The sequence below is a fragment of the Garra rufa genome, chromosome 13 (assembly GCF_049309525.1).
Source record: "Garra rufa chromosome 13, GarRuf1.0, whole genome shotgun sequence".
Lineage (NCBI taxonomy): Eukaryota > Metazoa > Chordata > Actinopteri > Cypriniformes > Cyprinidae > Garra > Garra rufa.
The window spans coordinates 4,148,556-4,171,232 of record NC_133373.1 but is presented as its reverse complement, the minus strand read 5'-3'; the positions used below and the strand labels follow the sequence as shown (position 1 = coordinate 4,171,232).

Genomic DNA, 22,677 nt, shown 5'->3' with positions numbered 1-22,677 from the left:
GATATTTTGGCTGGAAACAAGACAAAAAAATCGAAGTAATTCAATATGAATATTACATTTCTTGGACAAATTTTACTGTGTAAGTCATAGGCTACTTTCCTTAATAAGAAGTAAATAAATTAAATTGCACTGTTAGTGCTTCTCAGGTGCCCTATAGGTTCGTATAATTGTCAGCCAGTGCTTTGGTGGCTTGTTTTGAATCAAACGGTCAAGTGTGTGTCTGCGAAATGCATTTACATGCCTTTGTGGATATGAAAATGATGTATGTGCGTGTTTGATGTGGTGTGGGCACATGGATGCTACACACCCCAGAGCGCGCTCTCTCTCTCTCTCACTCACCGTGTCTCTCTCTCTCTTGCTGTGTAACCTGAGCTAGGGGCCAAATTTAGCGGTGCTCAGTAAGCGGTCAGGGCCCAAGACAGATGGGACAGCAGGCCACTCTACAGCCACAGTAACCGGCTCACCTCAGAGCACTCGGCAAAACAAGACAAAAGAGTACAGGACGGAGAAAAACCCAGGACTCTCTGAGTAAAGCAACACATCTTTTTTCATTTTCAGGAATAGAGAACTTCAGAAAAACTGGAACCTTCTGACAGGGACGGATATTTGCGAAAACTGACTTAAGGTAAACAACTGTTTCTTTAGTTGTCATTGTTGTTGTTGTTTATATATACATATACACACACATATATATAATGTCATTGACTTTTTCTTTTATGTGTAAGAAGAAAATCCCAAGTTGTTTTCATTCTGCTTATACTAAATTTTAAAAAATATATAAAGGATATCATTAGATTCAGAACAGCTCAATAGTCATTTAAGATATTTGCTTTCAGTTTTACATTCACTAGACTTTCATTCGATTTCATCCAGCATCAAATACTCACCACTTTTAAAAATCATTCTGATAAAGTGCATTAATTTGCGTCAGAGATGGAAAACCAAACATGTCAGTCTGTCAGTCTTGGCTTTCACAATTGTTTGGCATGTCACATTCGTATTCCGCTATCTATAATTAATCAATGCAGAATAAAGATGCTATAATTTCCACATGAATAATGTAGAAGCAGCGCGTGTGTGCGCTTATGTGTAAAAAAAGGACTCTTGGTGGGGAGGTGGTTGCTGCTGTGAAATGCAGCCCTTGAGGATTAAAAATAACAACAGCTGGCCTTCAGGACGCCATGACGGGAGAAAGTCACACTGTCATGTCCCTTCAAATACACACCTTTACATTCAACACCTGGTCACTTTACATAACAGAGTCGGCTATAACAATACCTGGAGACATGGACACATCCATTAGGCCATAAATAATAAATATACATGTGCAAGCAAACATTTACAGTGGAAATGTAGTCGTAAAGTTAGCAGGGACACATTAATGTGTCTCAGACATGTGTCTCACACACACCAACCACTTCGCAGTTCTGCACGTATTCAGAGCTGAGGTGTGTTTTCTCAGAGACCTGATCTGTTGGTTGAAGGGTTTCGCTATGCTCCAGACACTGTCTCATATTAATGTTTCACCAGTGTGCGGTATGTCAGACCAAACACTTTCTCTGAATTATGGCAATGGGTCCTCTCCACAGGTTGTTGAGGATGGAATCATTCACTGTCAAATTCAAATGGGTTTTGTGCAAAAGCCAAATTCACAAATGTGACTCTGGACCACAAAACCAGTCTTAAGTAGCACAGGAATATTTGTAGCAATAGTTAAAAATACGTTGTATGGGTCAAAATGATTGATTTTTCTTTGATGCCAGTGAAGATCATGTTCCATGAAGATATTTTGTAAATTTCCTACCGTAAATACATTAAAACTTAATTTTTAAATAGTAAAATGCATTGCTAAGAACTTCATTTGGACAACTTTAAAGGCGATTTTCTCAGTATTTCGATTTTTTTGCACCCTCAGATTGCAGATTTTCAAATAGTTGTATCTCGGGCCAAATGTTGTCCTATCCTAACAAAACCATACATCAATGGAAAGCTTATTTATTTGGCTTTTAGATGATTTATAAATCTCAGTTTCGAAAAACTGACACTTATGACTGGTTTTGTGGTCCAGGGTCACAAATAGGGTCATGAAGCCATTTGTAAATTAATACAAAAACTTTTTAGTCAAGTCAACTCGCCTTTATTTATATAGCACTTTTTACAATAAATATTGTGTCAAATCAGCTTTACAGTACTAAATAGGACAATAGTGTATCGATAATGCAAAAGGACAATACTAAACACTTAATTTTTAGTTAAAGTCAGTTCATCATTGATTCAATGAGTTCAAATAGTATCTGTGGACAATATTGCTGGAAATGAACTTTCTATAAGTTAAAACATTAATTTACATGTATCCATCAACTACTTAAACGTAGCATCTAAACATTTAATAACCTACCTCTTTTTAAGTTTATCTGTTGTGATATCTAACAATACTGTGTGCGAATTTGGGAGGTTTGATGATGTATTGATTTATTTTAACCTCAATTTAGACCAATAACCAAGCATTGTATTATTTAATCTCGGCGAATATTGGCTGAATCTGTTTTTAATCATAATTCATGACATTATGCAACCTTAAAACCTTCCTGAAACATACACAGCCTATTATTTTACACAGAATACTGCTATATATTTATATACAATGTTTTATTTATGTTTACATAAAAATATCCACATATAAATATATAATGTCATCATTTTTTATTATCAATATTTAAAACAGTTGAGTACATTTTTTAGGATTCTTTAATGAATAAAAAGATTCAAAGATCAGCATTTATCTCAAATAAATAGCTTTTGTAACATTATACACTATACCTTTCAAAAGCTGGGAGTCTTATTTGCTAAATAATTGCTAAATAGTAATACTTTTTATTCAGCAAGGATGATTTAAATTGATCAAAAGTGATGATAAAGATATTAATAATGTTACAAAAGATTTATATTTCAGATAAATGCTGTTCTTTTGAACTTTCTATTCATCAAAATAGCTGTTTTTAAACTAATAATAATAACAAATGTTTTTTTTGGAGCAGCAAAATCAGAATACTGAATCAGATCAGAATATGGATCATGTGACTGGAGTAACGATGCTAAAAATTAACCTTTGAAATCACAGGAATAAATTACATTTTAAAATATATTCCAACAGAAAACATTTATATTAAATAGTCAAAATATTCCAGAATGTTACTGTTTTTGCTATACTTTGGATCATATAAATGCAGGCTGTGATCAAATGTACAGCAAAAATAACAATATTATTAAATGTTATTACAATGGCAATAACAGCTTTCTTTTTTAATATGTTTTAAAATGGAATTTATTTCTCTGGTGGCAAAGCTGAATTTTCCGCAACCATTACTCTAGTGCTGGATGAAGGCACTGGAAAAATAGATACAGATTGATGTTGGGACAGTGAAGTGTAGATGACAGACAAGGGAATAAAAGAGATAAAGTCAGCATGAGAGCTAAATGACACTCATGCCTTGTTGGGCCTCATGACGAGCCTTTGTTAATGCCGGACAGCTGTGCCAAAGTATGCCAGCCTGAGTCATCATACGACAACTGCCTATGACCATTCTCTAGTGTGAGTGTGTTTACACTAATTTAAGTGCATGAATGTGGCATTAATAGCGAAAATCACTTAGAAATATGGAAATAAGAGTGTCTGTGATTTTCCCTCACCCTTCTCTTTGGTGATTTGTCTATTGCAGGATGCAGGACGGGAGCTGGAATAACACACTCCCCCTCTCTCTGCTAATGAAAGAGGCGTGTCCTCCAGGGGGCGTGTCCTTGGAGGGGGATTTAGATGGCGAGGTTTATTTGGACTCAATGGCTGAGCTAGAAGGTGGTGACGGGGACTTTCCAGAACTTTCTGCTTTCCTGAGCCAGGACGAGATCAACCTCAGTCTGGACCTGGCTCGAGAGGCCATGAGTGACGCAGGTGACCCAAATGACCAAGATGAACCCCCCGTTCCCACGGAGCACCTGCCCCTTTACTCAGAAACCAAAGACCCCGCTCTCCCAGATCAATCATCTCAGTCAGTTGACGCCACATCAGGTAAAGTCACATCTAATCAGAATATGCCGCTCAGCAGGTCTAACACTGCTCCTGAATCACCCGAAAAATTCATCTGCCAAAAATCCATCACACCAGTATATAAGCAGGACCGTCCCCGGCTGGTCCACGGAGGTCTGGAGCTCAATGAACGAGCTGCTTCAGCTACAGAGTTCTGTAGTCGAGCTGCTACCTTCATTGAGGAGCTCTCGTCTATCTTCAAAGGCTCCACACGTGTGGATCCACAATGTGATGGCGACTCCTCTTCGCCTGACAGTGGCTACTTGTCTCCGAGGAGCCACCGACTGGCCATGCAGCAGGCTCAGCCGCCTACATCCTCTTCGTCTTCCTCGGAGCCCCAGCAGGAAGGTGCGCACCAGGGCCGGGCTGATGTTGGGTCAGATGAGCATCAGGGCCGAGGGGTTAGTCTAGATGGACTCATGAGTCCTCCACGCTTCACACAGAAACTGAAGAGCCAGGAGGTAGCAGAAGGAAGCCCTATTCGCCTTGAATGCAGAGTGACTGGAAACCCTCTTCCACTAGTCAGGTAGGATAACCTATGCTACTCAGGTATTGCTAGTATCCCTTAGCATTGGGATGTGTTGTTGTCTTAAATGTACCTGATAGATTCCATGCCAAAGGATATCGTGGAATATCAGTATTGAGGTTTAGGTGTGGCTTAGTTTACTATACAATGACCATGGTTCTGGAAGTGTTTTTGGCACCCTGGTGAAAAAACAGCTAAAACCAGCCTAGACTGGTAGGCTGGTTTTAGCTGGTCAGCAGGCTGGTTTTAGAGGGGTTTTGGCCAAGCTGGTCAGGCTGGGAAACCACCAGCTAAAATCAACTACTTCCAACTTAAACCAGCTAAGACCAGCCAACCAGTCTAGGCTGGTTTTAGCAGTTTTTTTCTGCAGGTCATTTATTTTTTCATAGGGATTTAAAAGGACAGTTCATCCAAAAATGAAAATTCTGTCATTATTACTCGCCCTCATTTTGCTCCAAAGACACAAGATCTTTGTTCATCTTCAAAACACAAATTAAGATATTTTTAATGAAATCTTTCTGACCCTAAATAGACAGCAATGCAACTGACACATTCAAGGCCCAGAAAGATAGTAAGGACATTGATAAAATAGTCCATGTGACATCAGTGGTTCAACCTTAATGTTATGAAGCTATGAGAATACTTTATTTGTGCACAAATAAAGCAAAAATAACAACTTTATTCAACAATTTATTCTCTTTTCGATGTTAGTCTTTGACGTACTTTCTGCTGCCAGCATTCATTTGTTTGTATTCTTTGCTCACAAAAAGTATTCTCGTAGCTTCATAAAATGAAAGTTGAACCACAGATGTCACATGGACTATTTCAATAATGTCCTTACCTCCTTTCTGAGCCGTAAACAAGGTCTTATGTGTTTTATTAGTATTTAAAGGCATAATATGTAAGTTTTCACAGCTAGAGGGCACATATTCAAAACAAACAAAGAAACAAAGGCATAATTTGATGACGCTGTGATTGAGTGTGGAATCATGGGAGTTGTTGTCTTCATTCCTACAGCCGATGAAATCCATTGGATTCATGGATGAGCTAATTTATTAAAGACTTATCACTGTAGATTGCTAATGAAGGATGAGCGTGATCCACGGCTTGAAATCAGATGAGCTTTTATTAAGCCACAGTCGACCGCTTCTTTCGGTCATGTTTTATCATACTAGATACATTTGCGTGTGTTGAAAGTTCTATTATAATGCTACTCTGTGCATTTATTATTTGTCAAATAAAATGCATAACATATTAAACTGCTTTTTGGGTTTCCATGTTTTCTACAAAATTAAAGGGTGTACAACGTCATTGGCAGTCTGTTCACTTATTTCTCTAGGTTTAAACATTCTTCGAAACATTTGGGATAATGTAAGTGCACAAGTCAGCTATATATATAACACTGTTCTAGTGATTTTTGGACATTTAATCAAAACATTTTTACATATTGTGCCTTTAATGACAGAGTTTTCACTTTTGGATGAACTATCCCTTTAAAGCCATGAGCCAAATTAGCCAGCTACAAGGTGAATCACAACATTACAAACTTTGATTTAAAGCAAAAAAAATTCTAAGTCTACCAGAATATTGCATTCACTGCAATCAGTGGACTATATTTTTGGAGGAGGGTATAAGGGGGCGATTTCGGATACAGCCTGGATAATTTGCAGTGATTCATGTGAGCTGGTGGGCACTAAAGTGTTCTTCTGGTGCAGTTTGCTTGCTTTGATTGTTGCTGAATTTCTTGTGTGGTAATTATTGTGGTAATTTGCTGTATGTAAGTTTATTGAAATAACGTTAACAATGATTTAAAAAAGAAAAAGAATTCTCAGGGTAGTCTATAGTTTGAAAATGCCTTTCTCTGTATATTCTCAGATCTGTTGCACTGGATATAAAAGAGAACTAAATTGTCATATGAGGAGAACTTGATGAACTTCTAGCCCCTTGGTTTATTCATCAAGCCTCTGTAAGGGAGAAACTGTCTGTTCCTGTCATAGATTGATTGCTATTAGAATAAACTGCATTGTTTACTGTGTGAATGAGATCTTACAGTGAGCAAGCCAGTTATTGCTTTGGTAATTCAGGAATTTGATATTTTTTCCTGCCAGCACTTGCAAGTTAACAAACAAACATATGCTATTTTTAGTGATACCATTACAGTCTTGCTGGTTCGGTGCCAAACTCAGTGAGTCCTCAGTACTGTGTAACCTTTGAATGATTCCTGCAAATGTTCCAGAGGAACACAAACACAAACGGAGTGAGTGAATTGTTAAATGGCTTCAGGAGAGTTGACCTTTAACTAGAATTTCTGTATTTTTGAGGTTCTTGTGCAATGCAAATCTTAATACAGTTGAGGTCCAAAGATTACATATAAACTTAAAACACTGAAATAACCTTATCAATGGCTCTGCTTTCTATAAATGAAGCTGCCTAGTGAGCTTTATTTATAAAGCAGAGCAATAAGGTTATTTTCGATGTTTGAATTATAGAGCCGTGTGGTTAAAACTGAAGGGCAGTACTAAATGAATAAAATATAAAATTTAGGCAAAATAAGAAAAATATACACATCTTCATTCTGTTAAAAAGTTTTCACCCCCTGCTCTTACACTAAAAGAAATGCTGCCCTAAAATTTTAAGATTAGTCAACATGAAATGTTAAGTTGTACTACATGAAAACAGATAATTGAGTTGAGTAAACTTAAAAGTAAAAAGAAAAACATGCTTTTTAAAGTTGAAACTATTTTTTTTTTTTTACAGTGTAATGCATCATGTTTCCTTCTGGAGCATCAGTGAGTGTTTGAACCTTCTGTAATAGTTGCATATGAGTCCCTCAGTTGTCCTCAGTGTGAAAAGATGGATCTCAAAAACATCCAGTCATTGTAAAACCAAAGAGTTTGTGGGGCCTGAAGGACATTTCTGAAGAACAGCAGACAGTTTGACTGTTCAGGACAAACAAGGGACTTATAAACAACTATCACTAAACAAAAAACACAGCTGCATCATTCAGGTAACAGCAGTATTAAGAATCAAGGGGTCATTTTTATAAATTCTCTTGTGGACAGTATGTAAACATCTTCTATGTGAAATATCTTATTCAGGTCAGTACTAAATAAACAACAACATGCATTTTGTATAATTCCTCTTATTTTGGTAACATTTTGCAGATTCTGAAAGGAGGAACTTTTGACCTCAGCTGTATGTTTGTGCTGTGTAAAACTAAAGTAACAATAACAATGCTTATATTTTGTAGATTTTCCATCCAATAAGACTTCCTTTGAAGGGTCAAGTGTTAATTAATGGGATCAGAGCCTTTCCAAACCCTCTGTAATTCAAACACTGAACATAACCTTATCAATGGCTCTGCTTTCTATAAATAAAGCTCACTAGGCAACTTAGCATTTGTTGATGGTCTAAACAACTCGAATATCATACTAGATCAGATCTGCCATATTTTCTAATGGTTGCGCTGAACAGAGAGAGCTGTGTGTTATGTATGTACAGATGTTTCAGAGATATTCCTGATGGTGAACTGCTACAGTATTTGCGAGGGATGTTCCACATTGTGTGTGGCGGAAAACAGATCGCAGAATGTCTGTGTGGTCCCATTACCCACCTTAAGAATCATGTTGGTACAGCTGCTGTTTGAGTGGGCATGTTTACTTGCATTTAGTAGACGTTTTTGTTCCAGTAACTGCTGGTGTCTTGGAAGTGTGTGTTGCAAAGAAGTGATGAGGTCTGTGGACTCTTCATCTCTTTTGTTAATCTGCTAGCTGTGTCCCTCTCATTAAAATTAAAAGTGCAACTGAACACCTTCCCTTAGTGGTTTTAAAAGGTCATTTTCATTAGAGCTGATCTTCACTCTGTTGATAACTCTGAGGAAATATTCTTAGAACAACCAGTCAGATGGTTTTATTAATGTGAAGCCTATTGTCGTTGTTTCTACTCATATGTAAGTCTGTTGTTGTTGTTTCCACTGTTCGCAGTAGTAGTGGATATTCAGCAGTGGAAATAAACAGATACTGACACAAGCCTTGTGGAGTGAGCAGTGGATGACCTGCTTTTTAAATATGATCTCAATATTAAAAAACCCTCAGATATATGCTTAAAATTTGAGATCTGAATTTATAAAAAAAAGTGGGGTGGAATATAAACCAAGATTTTTTTTGTTTGTTTTTGATGCAAGTGTAAATGTGTAAATATAGTAGTTATAATGAGGATTATGTGTACTCATCTAACAGGGGATGTTCTCAGAACTTTGGCTAATGTTCAAGGTTCAAATCAAGGTTCTCTCAAAGTTACAAACAAACATTCTTCCTGTAATGTTAATGTTCATTCAGTGTTATCTAGTTTTTAAGTGTTCTCAAAAGGTTAGAAAAAAATGATGAATTTATACATCGTTAATGGAACTTTTAGTCTGAAGCATCTAATTATTTGTCAAAATTTGTTTATATTTTATTATATGTTTCAGAATGTTGAGAGAACATTCAAAAGTAACAGCCACATAATGTTTGCAAAATGATAAAACATTTAATTTTTTTTTTTTTTAATATTTAAAAAACTAGATTTTTGAATGTTAAGCAGAATGTCCTTCGAACATTTTTGTTAGTTGGGTATGTATTTAAGTGTGGCAGGGAATGCAGTATATTGTGTATTTACTGCACATTTGCAGCAATATTTATTGTCACTGCTATCATTTTCATTGTATTTTTGCACTGAAAACTTGAATTAAAAAATGTAACTTAAAAACTTAAATTAATTTATGTTGACTAATCGATTGATTAACTTTTTCATGAAATTAAAGTGACATGAGAAGGGGCACTTACATCCAAATAGTAATTAAACTCTACAAACCGTGACCAAGTGTAGTTATACATTGCTTATATTATCTGAATTTAATCATATTTACTGAACAGAAAGCAAAAACAGAAAGCTGCTTGTGAGCTTATAGTGTAGATTTATTCCAGTGTGGTATGTTGCTTCTTTAAATCCTCTGTGGCAAAAGATTTTGTTGTTTAATAAGTTTATGGTGCATTTTTGCCTATATTTGTAGGTTTCTGACAGGCAATGTGAATATTGCCTTTAAACAAACTTCAAAATCACAGGTCTTATATCTACATATATGTGACACAGGACCACAAAACCAGTCATAAGCGTCAATTTTTTGAAATTGAGATTTATACATAATCCGAAATCTGAATAAAAAAGCATATACACACAAATATTTGTGAACATGATCTTTACTTAATACCCTAATGATTTTGGCATAAAAGAAAAATTACAAAATGATCTGCCAATGGGGTAAGCAAAATAAATAAATAAATAAATAAAAATCATATTTTAAACAGAAAACAGGATTATTTTTCTTACCTCATTGGCAGATTGTTGCTTGCTTCAAGCAAAAACACACTTAATTCTGACTTAATTTTTTTCTAACTTTTTTTCTTACTTAACTCTGACTTAAAGACAATAATTTTTACTTGTCTAGACAATCCTTCTTGATTTAAGAATCTTTAGATATTTTGACTGGAAACAAGACAAAAAATCTAAATAAGAAAATCATTTTTGCAGTGAACAAATTTAAGATTTTCAGTTAGTAACACAATAAGACATGCACAGACACTTAATATGTCAAAGTAAGACCCTAATACTTCACACACAACCCTGGTGACAATCAACAAATGTAAAGCATGTGATATACTAAATGTTAACTGGATAAGATTATGCGTTGATGACATGTGACATGAAACTGGTTTTAGTTTTGCTGTATCACTAGTTATATTCCAGCTTTAACCAGAATAATCCGGTCTGGACCAGCATGGAAAATTAGTTTAGCCTGCTCTTACCAGATGTTATTATAGAAATGTTATAGATAAACTGAAGGAAAAAGTATGGCAATAATTTAACCCAGTAAAAAGCAGGGTCAAATTTTCATGTAAAAAAAATTTGATGTTTATAGCCTGGCTTTAGATGTTTAATGTTCTGTTAGTTTGAGTGCATAAACACTGAGCTCTGTGGTCTGATTCTGTACAACACACCCCAGCAACAGGAGGTTAGATGTTGAGCTGAAGGGGGGCAACAGTAAACAGGGATTTCTGCCCACATGGGGTTGCATAATGAAAGGGGACGGAGCTTGGACTCCACGGCCGTGGTGGTTGCACACTGGAAATGCAAAGCCCCATCCTTCTCCCTCTGCCACTGCAACCGGGCCTCATCCTGTCAATATAAATAGGCCTCCGGCCGGCACGGAGGAGCCAACCTCTGGAATGCTATCCATGCCATGACTTGACACTTTCCATGTGGCTTTACTTTCTCCACCTTTCTCCTCCTTCTTAGGGAATATCTTGGTGTTTGAAAGAGAGAGAGCAAATAGAATAGCTCTACATGAAGATACAGCATGTGATCTGCCATTCATCTGAGATTGACGGATGGTGTGATTTTTGGCCTCTAGGTGGGAGTGTTGCATCTCAGGTTTGAGTCAGACTGGGCAAAACCAGATTTAGTTTATTAACTTTTACCTCATAGCAGACACTAAAGAGACCGGTGGTATAAATACTATAGTGATTGCATACAGGTGTTACATTACCCAGGCTTATATTTATTGAGACATGTTTTTCATAGTTTGCATGGACAGGCCAGAGGTAGAGTGCAGATTGAGGCTTCTGGAAACATGAGGGAGATTTAAAGATACAGTTAATCTGAAAAAGAAAGTTGTGTTATTAATTACTGTATTCTGTAAGACCTTCGTTCATCTTCATGACTTCATTCTCATGACCATGTGTCGAAGATAAATTGTTGAATAAAGTTGTTATTTTTGTTTTCTTTGCACACAATGTCAACACAAAGTTCTTCGCACAACGATGTCAGATGAACTATTTTATTAATGTCCTTACTGCCTTTCTAGGCTTTTAACGTGGTAGTTGCATTGCTGTCTATGCAAGTTAGAAAGCTTTTGGATTTCATTAAAAAAATACTTTAATTTGTGTTCTGAAGATGAAAATCATTTTAAAATGTAAAGATTCGGAAAGCATTGAAGGAGATCCCATAATAATTTTATATAGATTCACAGTAGTAACAACAAAAGATGATTCATTATATGATATAACTAATAGCATGTTTTTTAAAATATGATGGTTTCATTTTAATCATGGTGATTATCTTTAAGATGGACATCCAACATAATATATGATATTTACTATCTGGAACAATGTCATGTCAAGTATAGGAAAAGTCAGCCTTCTATTAATTGCCATGTTAATTATTGTGCCTTTTAGCCCCAACAGCAGGGGTGCCTTTTTTTGATCCCAAATACCATACTTTTACATATTCTTTAATTATCTTTAACAAAACTGAAAATCATTAAGAAGACCTTTGTCTCAAGATATATTCGAGAATGTTAGCAATTCTCATTTGTTACTTAAATCTACAACACTTTTAAAAACTTCAAATATTATTTAAAGTAAGCACAGAATCAGCCAAAATTGCATGTGTATCTTGAAAATCTTGTTTTTCACAATTTTCTACCATCTAGTGGTTTAGAAGATAATAATATCAAAGGTGCCTTTTTCCCCGTCGCATCCTAATATCTTTATCATTATAGCTATCTTTATAGTTACCATTCTTGATGTAAAAACTGAAGTTTACTAAGTTTATTAATGATTTTTGTCTTGTTTTTTAGTAAACATCCTCTTTAACTCCTCAACAAAGTAATTTTCTTAATAAGATTTCTCATTTTGTTGCCCAGTAATGATATCCAGTATAGAACTACACTCTTAAAAATAAAGGTGCTTTACGATGCCATAGAAGAACCTTTTTGTTTAAATGGTTCCATAAAGAACCTTTAACATCTGAAGAACCTTTCTTTTTCACAAAAGGTTCTTTGTGGCAAATAAGGTTCTTTAGATTATTAAAAATGTATAAGCAAGAAATGTTTCTTTAAAGAACCTTTGACTGAATGGTTCTTTGTGGAACCAAAAATTTTGAAGCACCTTTATTTTTTAAGAGTGTACCCTAAAATAAGATCAAATGTTTTCAAATTGCAATAAAAAATATCGTATTCAGTTTAGCTTCTCAGATAAACAAAAAATAGTTCTTGAGGAGTTAAAGGGAACTCAATAGATTTAGGATAGTCTTTTTGTCAGATATTACAAAAAGACTATCCTAACACACAATGCTGTTTCTTTACACGTATTGTGTAAAAATGGAAACTGTGACAGAGAACACTAGACAGTGGTTTAATATGTACACTCAATTTCAGTGTATCTATTGCAGCTCATGTCTGAATCAGATGCATGCATATTCTTGCCCATCTTTTGACTTGTTGCTTGAAGGGCAAATGGCAATGAGTCGCGCCGAATAGATATAACATGACCACAGAGCACAATGTATTAATGTATTATATTACTTTAATAATTACTATATAGTGTCTTCTATTTGACAGAGACATCAAATGTGAATTTTATGTCCATAATTCTTTTATTTTTGTAGCTCCCTATCATTTTCACACAGTCATGGGTGTGAGGACTTTCTCACGCACCCTTTTGAAATCAAATCATGTGTGACAAAACAGCGCCAGTTCTCTTTTGCATCTACTGAACCTGTACATGACATCATGAGTGTGTGTCAAGCTTCAGTCTGGATATATCAGAGTTGACAACATATTGCATCAGTGAGCTAATGCATCTTTCTTTAAAGGGTTACTCCACCCCAAAATGAAAATGTTGTCATTAATTTCTTACCCCCATGTCGTTCCAAACCCGTAAAAGCTTTGTTCATCTTCGCAACACAAATTCAAGTATTTTTGATGCATTCTCACGGCTGTTTGATCCTCCCATAGACAGCAATGTAATTAACATGATCAATGTCCAGAAATGTAGCAAGGAGATCGGTAAAATTATCCATGTGACATCAGTGGTTTAACTGTAATTTTTACGAAGCTGCAAGCATTTTTTTTCTATGCAAAGAAAACTAAAATAACGACTTTATTCAACAATTTGTCTCCACTGTGTCACCCTAGAACCATTTTGGAGGGTAACCTGCTGAAAAACAGCCCAAATCAGCCTAGGCTGGTTGGCTGGTTTTAGCTGGTTTAAACTGGTTTAAGCTGGAAGTAACTGGTTTTAGCTGGTGTCCCAGCCTGACCAGCTAAGACCAGCCTGGCCAGGCTTGGAAAGTGGCTAAAACCTATCTAAAACCAGCCTGCTGACCAGATATGACCAGCTAAAACCAGCCTAGTTGACCAGTTAAAACCACCCAGCCAGCCTATGCTGGTTTTAGCAGTTTTTTTTCAGCAGGGTATATATTGAACGCAAACAGCGTATGCTGTTCTTTGTCAGCTGCATCACGCCAAAAACTATAGAATACCCAAGACATGTCACTCGTATAGTTTTGAATGGGGAAAGATGCTAGAAAGAAATAAGTGTTTTTTAACGCTATTGGAGCACAAGCAACCATATTTATGAGGCAGTTCTTGTCGGATTTATTTGGTGATTTAAAATATGAAATTTAATCGTAAGCTAGGTAAACAGTTTTGGAGAATTTAATGTTTCCCCATTCAAAGAGATAGGAGCTGCACTTGCATGCCCAAGAGACGTTTCAAAGTTAGCTGCCGAGTGACATCAAGATTGATGATTTCACCCCAAAAGCTCACCAAAACTCGCCCACTTCAACAAAAACCAGCCCAAAATTTTAACTGCCAAAATAATGTGAAAAATAAAGATGCCCACTGCGTTATTCTCCGGTTCAAGCCGATCAAAAGAAGCCCAAGGTGGCAATCCGCCCAATCTGGCAAAACTAATCAAAGCATAAATGAAGTAAACAGTGAGGGTTCAGGAGGGTCAGAAAGCGGTCAGAATGCATCATAAATATCTTCATTTTTGTTCCAAAGATGAACAAAACTTTTCTGGGTTTGGAACGACGGGGTAATTTAATTTTGGGGTGGAGTAACCCTTTAAGGATTGTGCGTTAACTTTAAAACACAATGACTGCCTGACTGATTCAAATGCAAATCTTGTTTTAAGTGTAAGTATAAATAATGTAGAGTACAATATAGACCTAAAAGGAAAATTCCTTCAGAATACATTTGATCTTTTCAACTTTAAAGGGATAGTTCACCCAAAAATGAAAATTCTGTCATTAATTACTCACCGTCATTTCTTTCCAAACTTTAAGACCTATGTTCATCTTCAGAACACAAATTAAGATATTTTTGATGAAATCAGAGAGATGTCTGACTGGCCTAGAAAGGTAGTAAAGACATTGTTAAAATAGTCCATGTGACATCCATTTTTTTATGAAGCTGAGAGAATAGCTGGGCCTTGAACTTCACTCTTAAAAATAAAGGTGATTTAAAAGGTTCACAGCGATGTCATAGAAGAACCATTTTTGGTTCCAAAAATGGTTCTCCACATATATGTTCACCTATATGTTTACCTATATATTAGTAAAATTATTAAAATCCATAGCTGCTAGACAACATAAATAAAAGCCCAAAATGTAGAAATTAATTTTTTTTTCTTTTCTTAAGAACAATCAAATAGTAAAAGAACAAAAATATATTACAAGAACAAAAATAAGACAAAAAACTGAACAGGAAGAAAAAAAAAATATTTTGAGGATCTTCTCAGCTCCGTGAGCTTTGAATTGATAGATGTGCATTTTGCATTGCATTTGGTGGATGTAACAGTGAATGTGTGGATGTGTATGAGCTGTAATGTGAATCTGGAAGTGACTTGAAATTGGAAAAAAGACTTGATTGACAAAAAAAAACAAAAAAAAAATTTCCTTTCCTTCTTTTCCACTATTTTCATACAAGAAAGAATTGACCTTGTAAATGTTTCAGGAAGACGTGTAGACATCATAGCTTTCCATCTCCTCTCACTTATTTGCCATAGTTAAATTCCATAACATGCCAATTACATGTGATACCAATTTCACGTGTTCGCACATAAGTTTTTTTTTTTTTTTTTTTTTTTTTAGTTAGTTCTTAGTTATTGCCTTGATAATAGAAAATATGAGCTAGGCATCATGTATGACAGTTGCCAAAGTGAGATATGAGCTAAAATGACCAGATCCTGCCATGAGCTATATAGGAGACATATCTTGTATGTACATATAGGGCTAATATGTGGATATAAAGAAGCAATACAGGAGACCTATATGGCCTGTATATGCACATATATGCACCTCAATTTTGCCTATATGTGGCATATATACGCATATATGCAGCATATATATTATCATATATGTGCATATATACTGCATATAGGTTTCATATATGCGCATATATCCTCATATAGGTTCTTTCCATGTGGGTTTTTATAATCTGAAGAACCTTCTCTCACCACAAAGAACCTTTTGTGAAACAGAAAGGTTCTTCAGATGTTAAAGGTTCTTTATGGAACCATTTAAACAAAAAATGTTCTTCTATGGCATTGTGAAGCACCCTAAAAGTGTTGCTAGTTGTGTTGCTGTCTATGCGGGGTCAGACAGCTCTTGGGTTTAATCAAAAAAAATCTTAATTTGTGTTCTGAAGACGAATGAAGATCTTACAGGTTTGGAACACTATGAGGTTGAGTAATTAATGACAGAATTTCCATTTTGGGGTGAACTATCCCTTTAAGGCTGATGGAGTCAGTCTTCACAGGAAGTTAGTATGGCTGACTGCTCGCTCGACTTGTCTTTTAGTGATCCGTCCTGACCGGGATAGTAACCGGGTGACATCATCTCTGGTAGAGAGGAGTGTATCTTCTTCATTCACATTCTTTTAATCCATGAGCCCCAATCATTTGCAGGTGTTGGGAGGCAAGGTGTTAGATAAACATTGGCTTTGGCTGAGAGGTAAATAGTGCCCAGGCTTATAGAGGTGCCTCTATAGATTTATGCATCTAAGGAATGAAGCCCAGAGAGTTCTCAGAGTAGAGCATATGCATTTGTTTACAGGTGTGCAGGTGAGAATACACATGCGTCATGAAGGCTTTATCTTTGCACATAGACATTTAGGTGATTCCTTTGTTTGTTGTGTGTGTGTGTACACAGAAATTCACATCTGTTCCTCAGTATTGTCTTTAGGGCAGTACAGTCATTTGAGATGTTACACAACCGCTTTGGTATTTATCATCTTATTAAAACTTATTTCTTCTTCATTTTCATCTCATTTTTCATTTACCCATTTAATTATTAGACTAGTTGATCACAGTGTCTGCCTGGGAAGATTACTCTTTTTGGGTGGACATATAAGCTGTGTAAATATGATACAGTTTTTTTTAGATATCTTAGTGGTGGAAAAAACCTGACCTATTCATAAAACCTGGCCTATTCAGTAAGTTATAGGAAACTCTGCAAAAAAATGTGTATCTCGCTTAGTATTTTTTGCCTTGTTTCTAGTCAAAATATCTAAAAATTATTTTAGAAGAGTATTTCACTTCCAGAACAAAAAATTACTGATAATGTACTTACCCCCTTGTCATCCAACACTGTAAAAAATGACTCTGAATTTAACAGTAAAAAACTGTAAAAATGCTACGGTAAAAACCTGTGAAATGGTTAACGGTAAGTTCCCCTTCTATATACGGTGAAAAACTGTGTTAGACATTGCATGCATCTCGTAAAGAAATTATGTTTTTTGTTGAAGACATTTTTAGGATTTTTCTTTATATAGTGGACTTCAATGGTGCCCCGATTTTGAACTTCCAAAATGCGGCTTTAAACGATCCCAAATGCAGTTGGAAATGATCCCACCCAAAGAAGAAGGGTCTTATCTAGCGAAATGATTGGTTGTTTTCATAACAAAATACAATTTATATACGTTTTAAAGTCTAATGCTCGTCTGGTATTGCTCTCCCTGAACTCTGGCAGTTTGGTTATTTTTGACCAAACCACTCAGAAGTTAAGAGCAATTTTTTTTTTCATATTTGACCACTAGGTGGCGCTGCGCCGAAACTGCAGGTAGCCTCAGGTCATAACACACCAAGTCTGATCACAATACACAATAATTGTTGCAGAGATATAGCCTCCCATACATTTTTGCATGCTCTTAGTCACATTTATTTGTGCGCTATTTGTGAATGGTTCAACTGATCCCATACATTTTTGCCAGCATGGTCTGATGATGATCTGTGCCAATTTTGGTAAAAATTAGATCAACGGTCTAGGAGGAGTTCGCAAAAGTAGGTTTTTAGCATAAATCAAAATGGTGGCCAGGAAGTTGAGCTGACGATGGCAAAATTGGTATTCATGTTCTCTGCATGATCCAAAGATATATTGAGACCAGTTTCATTACAATAGGCTAATATACTCAAAAGTTATTTGCATTTTTTTTCCCCGGTTCAAGACAGTTAGGGTATGTCGAAAAACTCCCATCTCATGTTCTCCCTCAACTTTAAAATCGTCCTACCTCGCTGTTTTACCTTTTTTGTTAAGGGTGTTTGATCTTTTTTGCATATTCACTTTACAAAGACTAGGTCGGTACTTCTGTAGCGATGTAAGGTGATTTTGAAATTGTTTTTGAAGTTGAGGGAGACAATAAAATGGGAAGTTTTAGACATACCCTACACTGCAAAAAATGTTTTTCTTACTTAATTTTTTTGTCTTGTTTTCAGCCAAAATATCTAAAAAATTCTTAAATCAAGAAGTATTTTCTAGACAAGTAAAAATGATTGTCTTGTTTTCAGAAAAAAAACAACTCAAAATTAAGTGAGTTGCTTAAAACAAGCCAAAAATCTGCTAATGGGGTAAGAAAAAAAAATCTTATTTCAAACAGAAAACAGATTATTTTTCTTACCCCATTGGCAGATAATTTTGCTTGCTTCAAGCAAAAATGCACTTAATTTTGACTTTTTTTTTTCTGAAAACAAGACAGTAATTTTTACTCATCTAGAAAACCCTTCTTGATTTAAGAATCTTTAGATATTTTGGCTGGAAACAAGACAAAAAAATCTAAGCTAGAAAAGCATTTTTTGCAGTGTAACTGTCTTAACCCAGAATACGCAGAGTTCAGGCAGAGCAAGACAAGACGAGCGTTTAAGGTTAAAAAGTATTTAAATTGTATTTTTTAAAAATGAAAATAACCAATCGTTTCACTAGATAAGACCCTTCTTTCTCGGCTGGGATTGTTTACAACCACATTTGGGATTGTTTGAAGCTGCATTTAAACTGCATTTTGGAAGTTCAAACTCGGGGGCACCATAGAAGTCCACTATATGGAGAAAAATCCTGAAACGTTTTACTTTAAAAAACATAATTTCTTTGCGACTGAAGAAAGAAAGACATGAACATCTTGGATGACAAGGGGGTCTGTAATTTTTTGTTCTGGAAGTGAACTTCTCCTTTAAAATGCATTTACTAGATAAGCAAAATGACATAAGATATTTATTCTTGTTTTAAGCAAAATGCAAATTTGCAATTTATTTTTTCCCCCTGGAAACAAGTAAAATTATCTGCCACTGGGGTAAGTAAAATATTCTTAAATCAAGAGTATTTTACTTACCCTACCGGCAGATAATTTTACTTATTTTAAGCAAACTGCAAATAAATAAAAGCTTTTTTCCCCCCTTGAAACAAGACTAAATATCTTATGTCATTTTGCTTATCTAGTAAATGCATCTTAATTTAAGAATTTGTTGATATTTTGTCTAAAAACAAGACTAAGTGAGATAAGCTTTTTTTTTTTTTGCAGTGAAACTACTCTAAATTATGGGTAACACTTTACAATAAGGTTCATTAGTTAACATTAGTTAACCACATTAGTTAACATGAACTAATAACGAACAGCACTTATACAGCATTTATTAATCTTTGTTAATGTTAGTTTCAACATTTACTAATACATTATTAAAATTTTGTTAACATTAGTTAATGCAGTGTGAACTAACATGAACAAACAATGAACAACTGTATTTCCATTAACTAACGTTAATAAAGATTAGTAAATACAGTAACAAATGTATTGCTCTTGGTTAGTTCATGTTAGTTAATACATTAACTAATGTTTAACTAATGAACCTTATTGTAAAGTGTTACCAAATTATGTGTAGTGTGCTATAATTTCCTGATAATTTCCTCACCCCTGTCATCCAAGATTTTCATGTCTTTCTTTCTTCAGTCGAAAAGAAAAACAGTCCATGATTTTTCTCCATATAATGGACTTCATTGGTGGCTAACTGGTTGAAGGTCCAAAATGCAGTTTCAATGCAGCCTCAAAGGGCTCTACACGATCCCAGCCGAGGAATAAGGGTCTTGACAAGCGAAACAATCAATAAATTTCTATAAAAATACACAATTGGTTAACCACAAACTGCAATTTGGACCTTCCCCTGTTGATCCCCATTGAAGTCCACTATATGGAGAAAAATCCTGAATGTTTTCCTTGAAAACCTTAATTTCTTTTCGACTGAATAAAGAAAGACATGAACATCTTGGATGAAATTTTGTGAACTAATCATTTAAGTCTGTAGTTATTGTGAGTGGTGTGCATGGCTTTATTTATCATTCCTGTTATCTAAACGATTTTAATCTTTTGTAAATGTTGCCAGGCATATCTTTATGTGACACAGGATGTCAACACTCAGACTAAATCTTATCAGCCAAGATGGTGTGCATAACTGTCAACATGACTGCATGTTTATCTGATCACTTGTTTGTGAGCATGTTTACAGTTTGTACCTTGATTTTATAAAGAGCATTATTGCAGGAAATTGTGGTGGAAAGGGTAAGCAAATACAGCATGTAACAAACACCATGAGTCGCGCACAAGCATATACACATAGTCACACACAGCAGGAAGACAAGGTTCTCATTATAATAAAACTAATTGGAAACAAAGTGATGTGGAAGTTATGTTCACCCATGGGAGCAGCTTCACAATGAGTGTGTGAGCATGTGTGTGTGTTCATTACTTCTCCGGTTAATGGCTCTTTCACATTTTATCACTTGTTTCCCCTGGGCAAGTTCTTTGATGAGGTTGCCAGATCTTAGCAGGAGATCCTCCCTCGTACTTCTAAAAATGCCCCTTGCAGTCACTCTCAATAACAAGCTCGGGTTTCCGTGCCAGCATTTCCCCCTTCACCCCATTCTCCAGAGAAAGACTGTAAATGAATATGAAAGCTTGACTTCTTTAAAACAGAAACGTTTCATCTAGTGATTGTTCTAGTGATTTTCTAATACCTTAATATTATTTTTCCTTTAGCTCATTCCTATAACATGTATATAAGGTGTGTTGCACTTTTTTGCTGTTATATGTTTTAAACAGTAGACATTTATTTGTTTGTATTTGCTTTTAGCAATCAATCCTTTGTTATAAAAGGTTTTAAGGTATGTTTGGGGTCAGTAAATTATTTTAGATTTTTTAAATAAGCCAGTTATGCTCATAAAGGCTGCATTTATGTGATCAAAATACAATAGAACTTGTTTTTTTTTTGTCTTAATATACCAGTCAAAAGTTTTTGAACAGTAAGATTTTTAATGTTTTTAAAAAAAGTTAAATATTTGATCCAAAATACAGCAAAAGCACTAATATTGTGAAATATTTTATACTATTTAAAATAACTGCTTAAAAAAGTAACTGCTTTCTATTTGAATATATTTTAAAATGTAATGTATTCCTGTGATCAAAGCTAAATTTTCAGCATCATTACTTCAGTCTTTAGTGTCACATGATCCTTCAGAAACTTTCTAAAATTACATACATTTTCAGCATTCTTTGATGAATAGAAAGATCCATAGATCCGCATTTATCTGAAATAAATTAATAATGTTACAAAAGATTTCTATTTCTGATAAATGGTGTTCTTCTGAACTATCTATTCATCAAAGAAACTTGAAAAAAATTACTCAGCTGTTTTCAAAATAATAATAATAAATGTTTTTGAGCAGTGATTTCTGAAGGATCATGTGACTGCAGTAATGATGCCAAAAATTCAGCTTTGAAATCACAGGAATAAATTACATTGTAAAATATATTCAAATAGAAAACAGTTATTTCTAAATAGTAAAAATATTTCAGAATTTTAACAGTTTTTGTTGTACTTTAGATAAAATAAATGCAGGCTTGATGAGCAGAAGAGACTTCTTAAAAAAAAAACTTTAAAAATCTTACTGTTCAAAAATCTTTTGACTGGTAGTGTATTTTAAAAAGTAATTTATTACATTTTCAGTAGCTTTCAGAAAACTGTGACAGCTGATTTGGTGCTCATAAAACATTTATTATTATTATCAATGTTGAAAACAGCTTAATATTTTTGTGGAAATCATGCTTTTTCAGGATTCTTTGATGAATAGAAAGTTCAAAGGGGCAGCATTTATTTGAAATAGAAATATTTTGTAACATCTTTGCTGTCACTGTTGATCAATTTAATTTATCCTTGCTGAATAAAAGTATTAATTTCTTAAAATGTAATCTTACTGACACTTATGAATGGTAGTATACTGTGTTTGAAGAGCCTTTTAAAGACCTTGTTTCTTCAAATGCTAGCGGGACAGAACAGCATAGCAATGCATTATTAGTTTGTTTGTTTGTACAAAATGTCCAGGCTTAAACAGCCACAGTTGGAAAATTCCTCAAATGGAAATGCATCAGAACATACCTGAGGTGAAGAATCACTGATGCATGTTCTGTTACACAGAGCGAGAGACATAAGCAGAAGCTAGCGGGAAGGAAAGAGGGTGAATAAGGATGTTTTTTCCCTGTGCCAACATTCTTGGAATGAACCACAAGAGGACTTGTCATGCAAATAGAGCATTTTCCGACTAGAGCTGGAATTTAAGAGGGGCTGAAAAAGAGCGAAGGGAGGAGAGACATGGAGAAGCGTGGATATGTAAAGAAGAATATTGCTTGGGAAAGAAGGTTGAGAGTGAGGAATTCTTGCTCGGAAACATTTTAGTTGGCTGCTACAAGAACCACAAGTGTGTCACTGTGCTACACTGAACAAACACACAGGCTTTGCTTTGGCATTAACAGACCAACCAGCACTTGATGCTAAAATGCTAAGAGACACACTCATCACTGTGTAAATGGTGTGAGGTCATAAAGGCACCAATGAATCAAGGCATTTCTTTAATCCAAAATACAGAAAAA

General features: G+C 35.1%; 2 protein-coding genes across 2 annotated transcripts in view; both read left to right on the top strand.

Moving 5' to 3' along the window:
• The window catches only part of LOC141283349 (SLAIN motif-containing protein 2-like), a 17,904-nt gene extending 17,372 nt beyond the window's left edge, over window positions 1-532 (top strand). The window contains exon 3 of the mRNA XM_073816631.1: window positions 390-532. Within this exon, the coding sequence (XP_073672732.1) occupies window positions 390-532 (143 nt within the window). The remainder of the gene's footprint in view (window positions 1-389) is intronic.
• The window catches only part of palld (palladin, cytoskeletal associated protein), a 134,400-nt gene continuing 112,157 nt past the window's right edge, over window positions 435-22,677 (top strand). The window contains exons 1-2 of the mRNA XM_073816630.1: window positions 435-625; window positions 3,720-4,610. Of these exons, the coding sequence (XP_073672731.1) occupies window positions 3,721-4,610 (890 nt within the window). The 5' untranslated portion in view covers window positions 435-625; window position 3,720. The remainder of the gene's footprint in view (window positions 626-3,719; window positions 4,611-22,677) is intronic.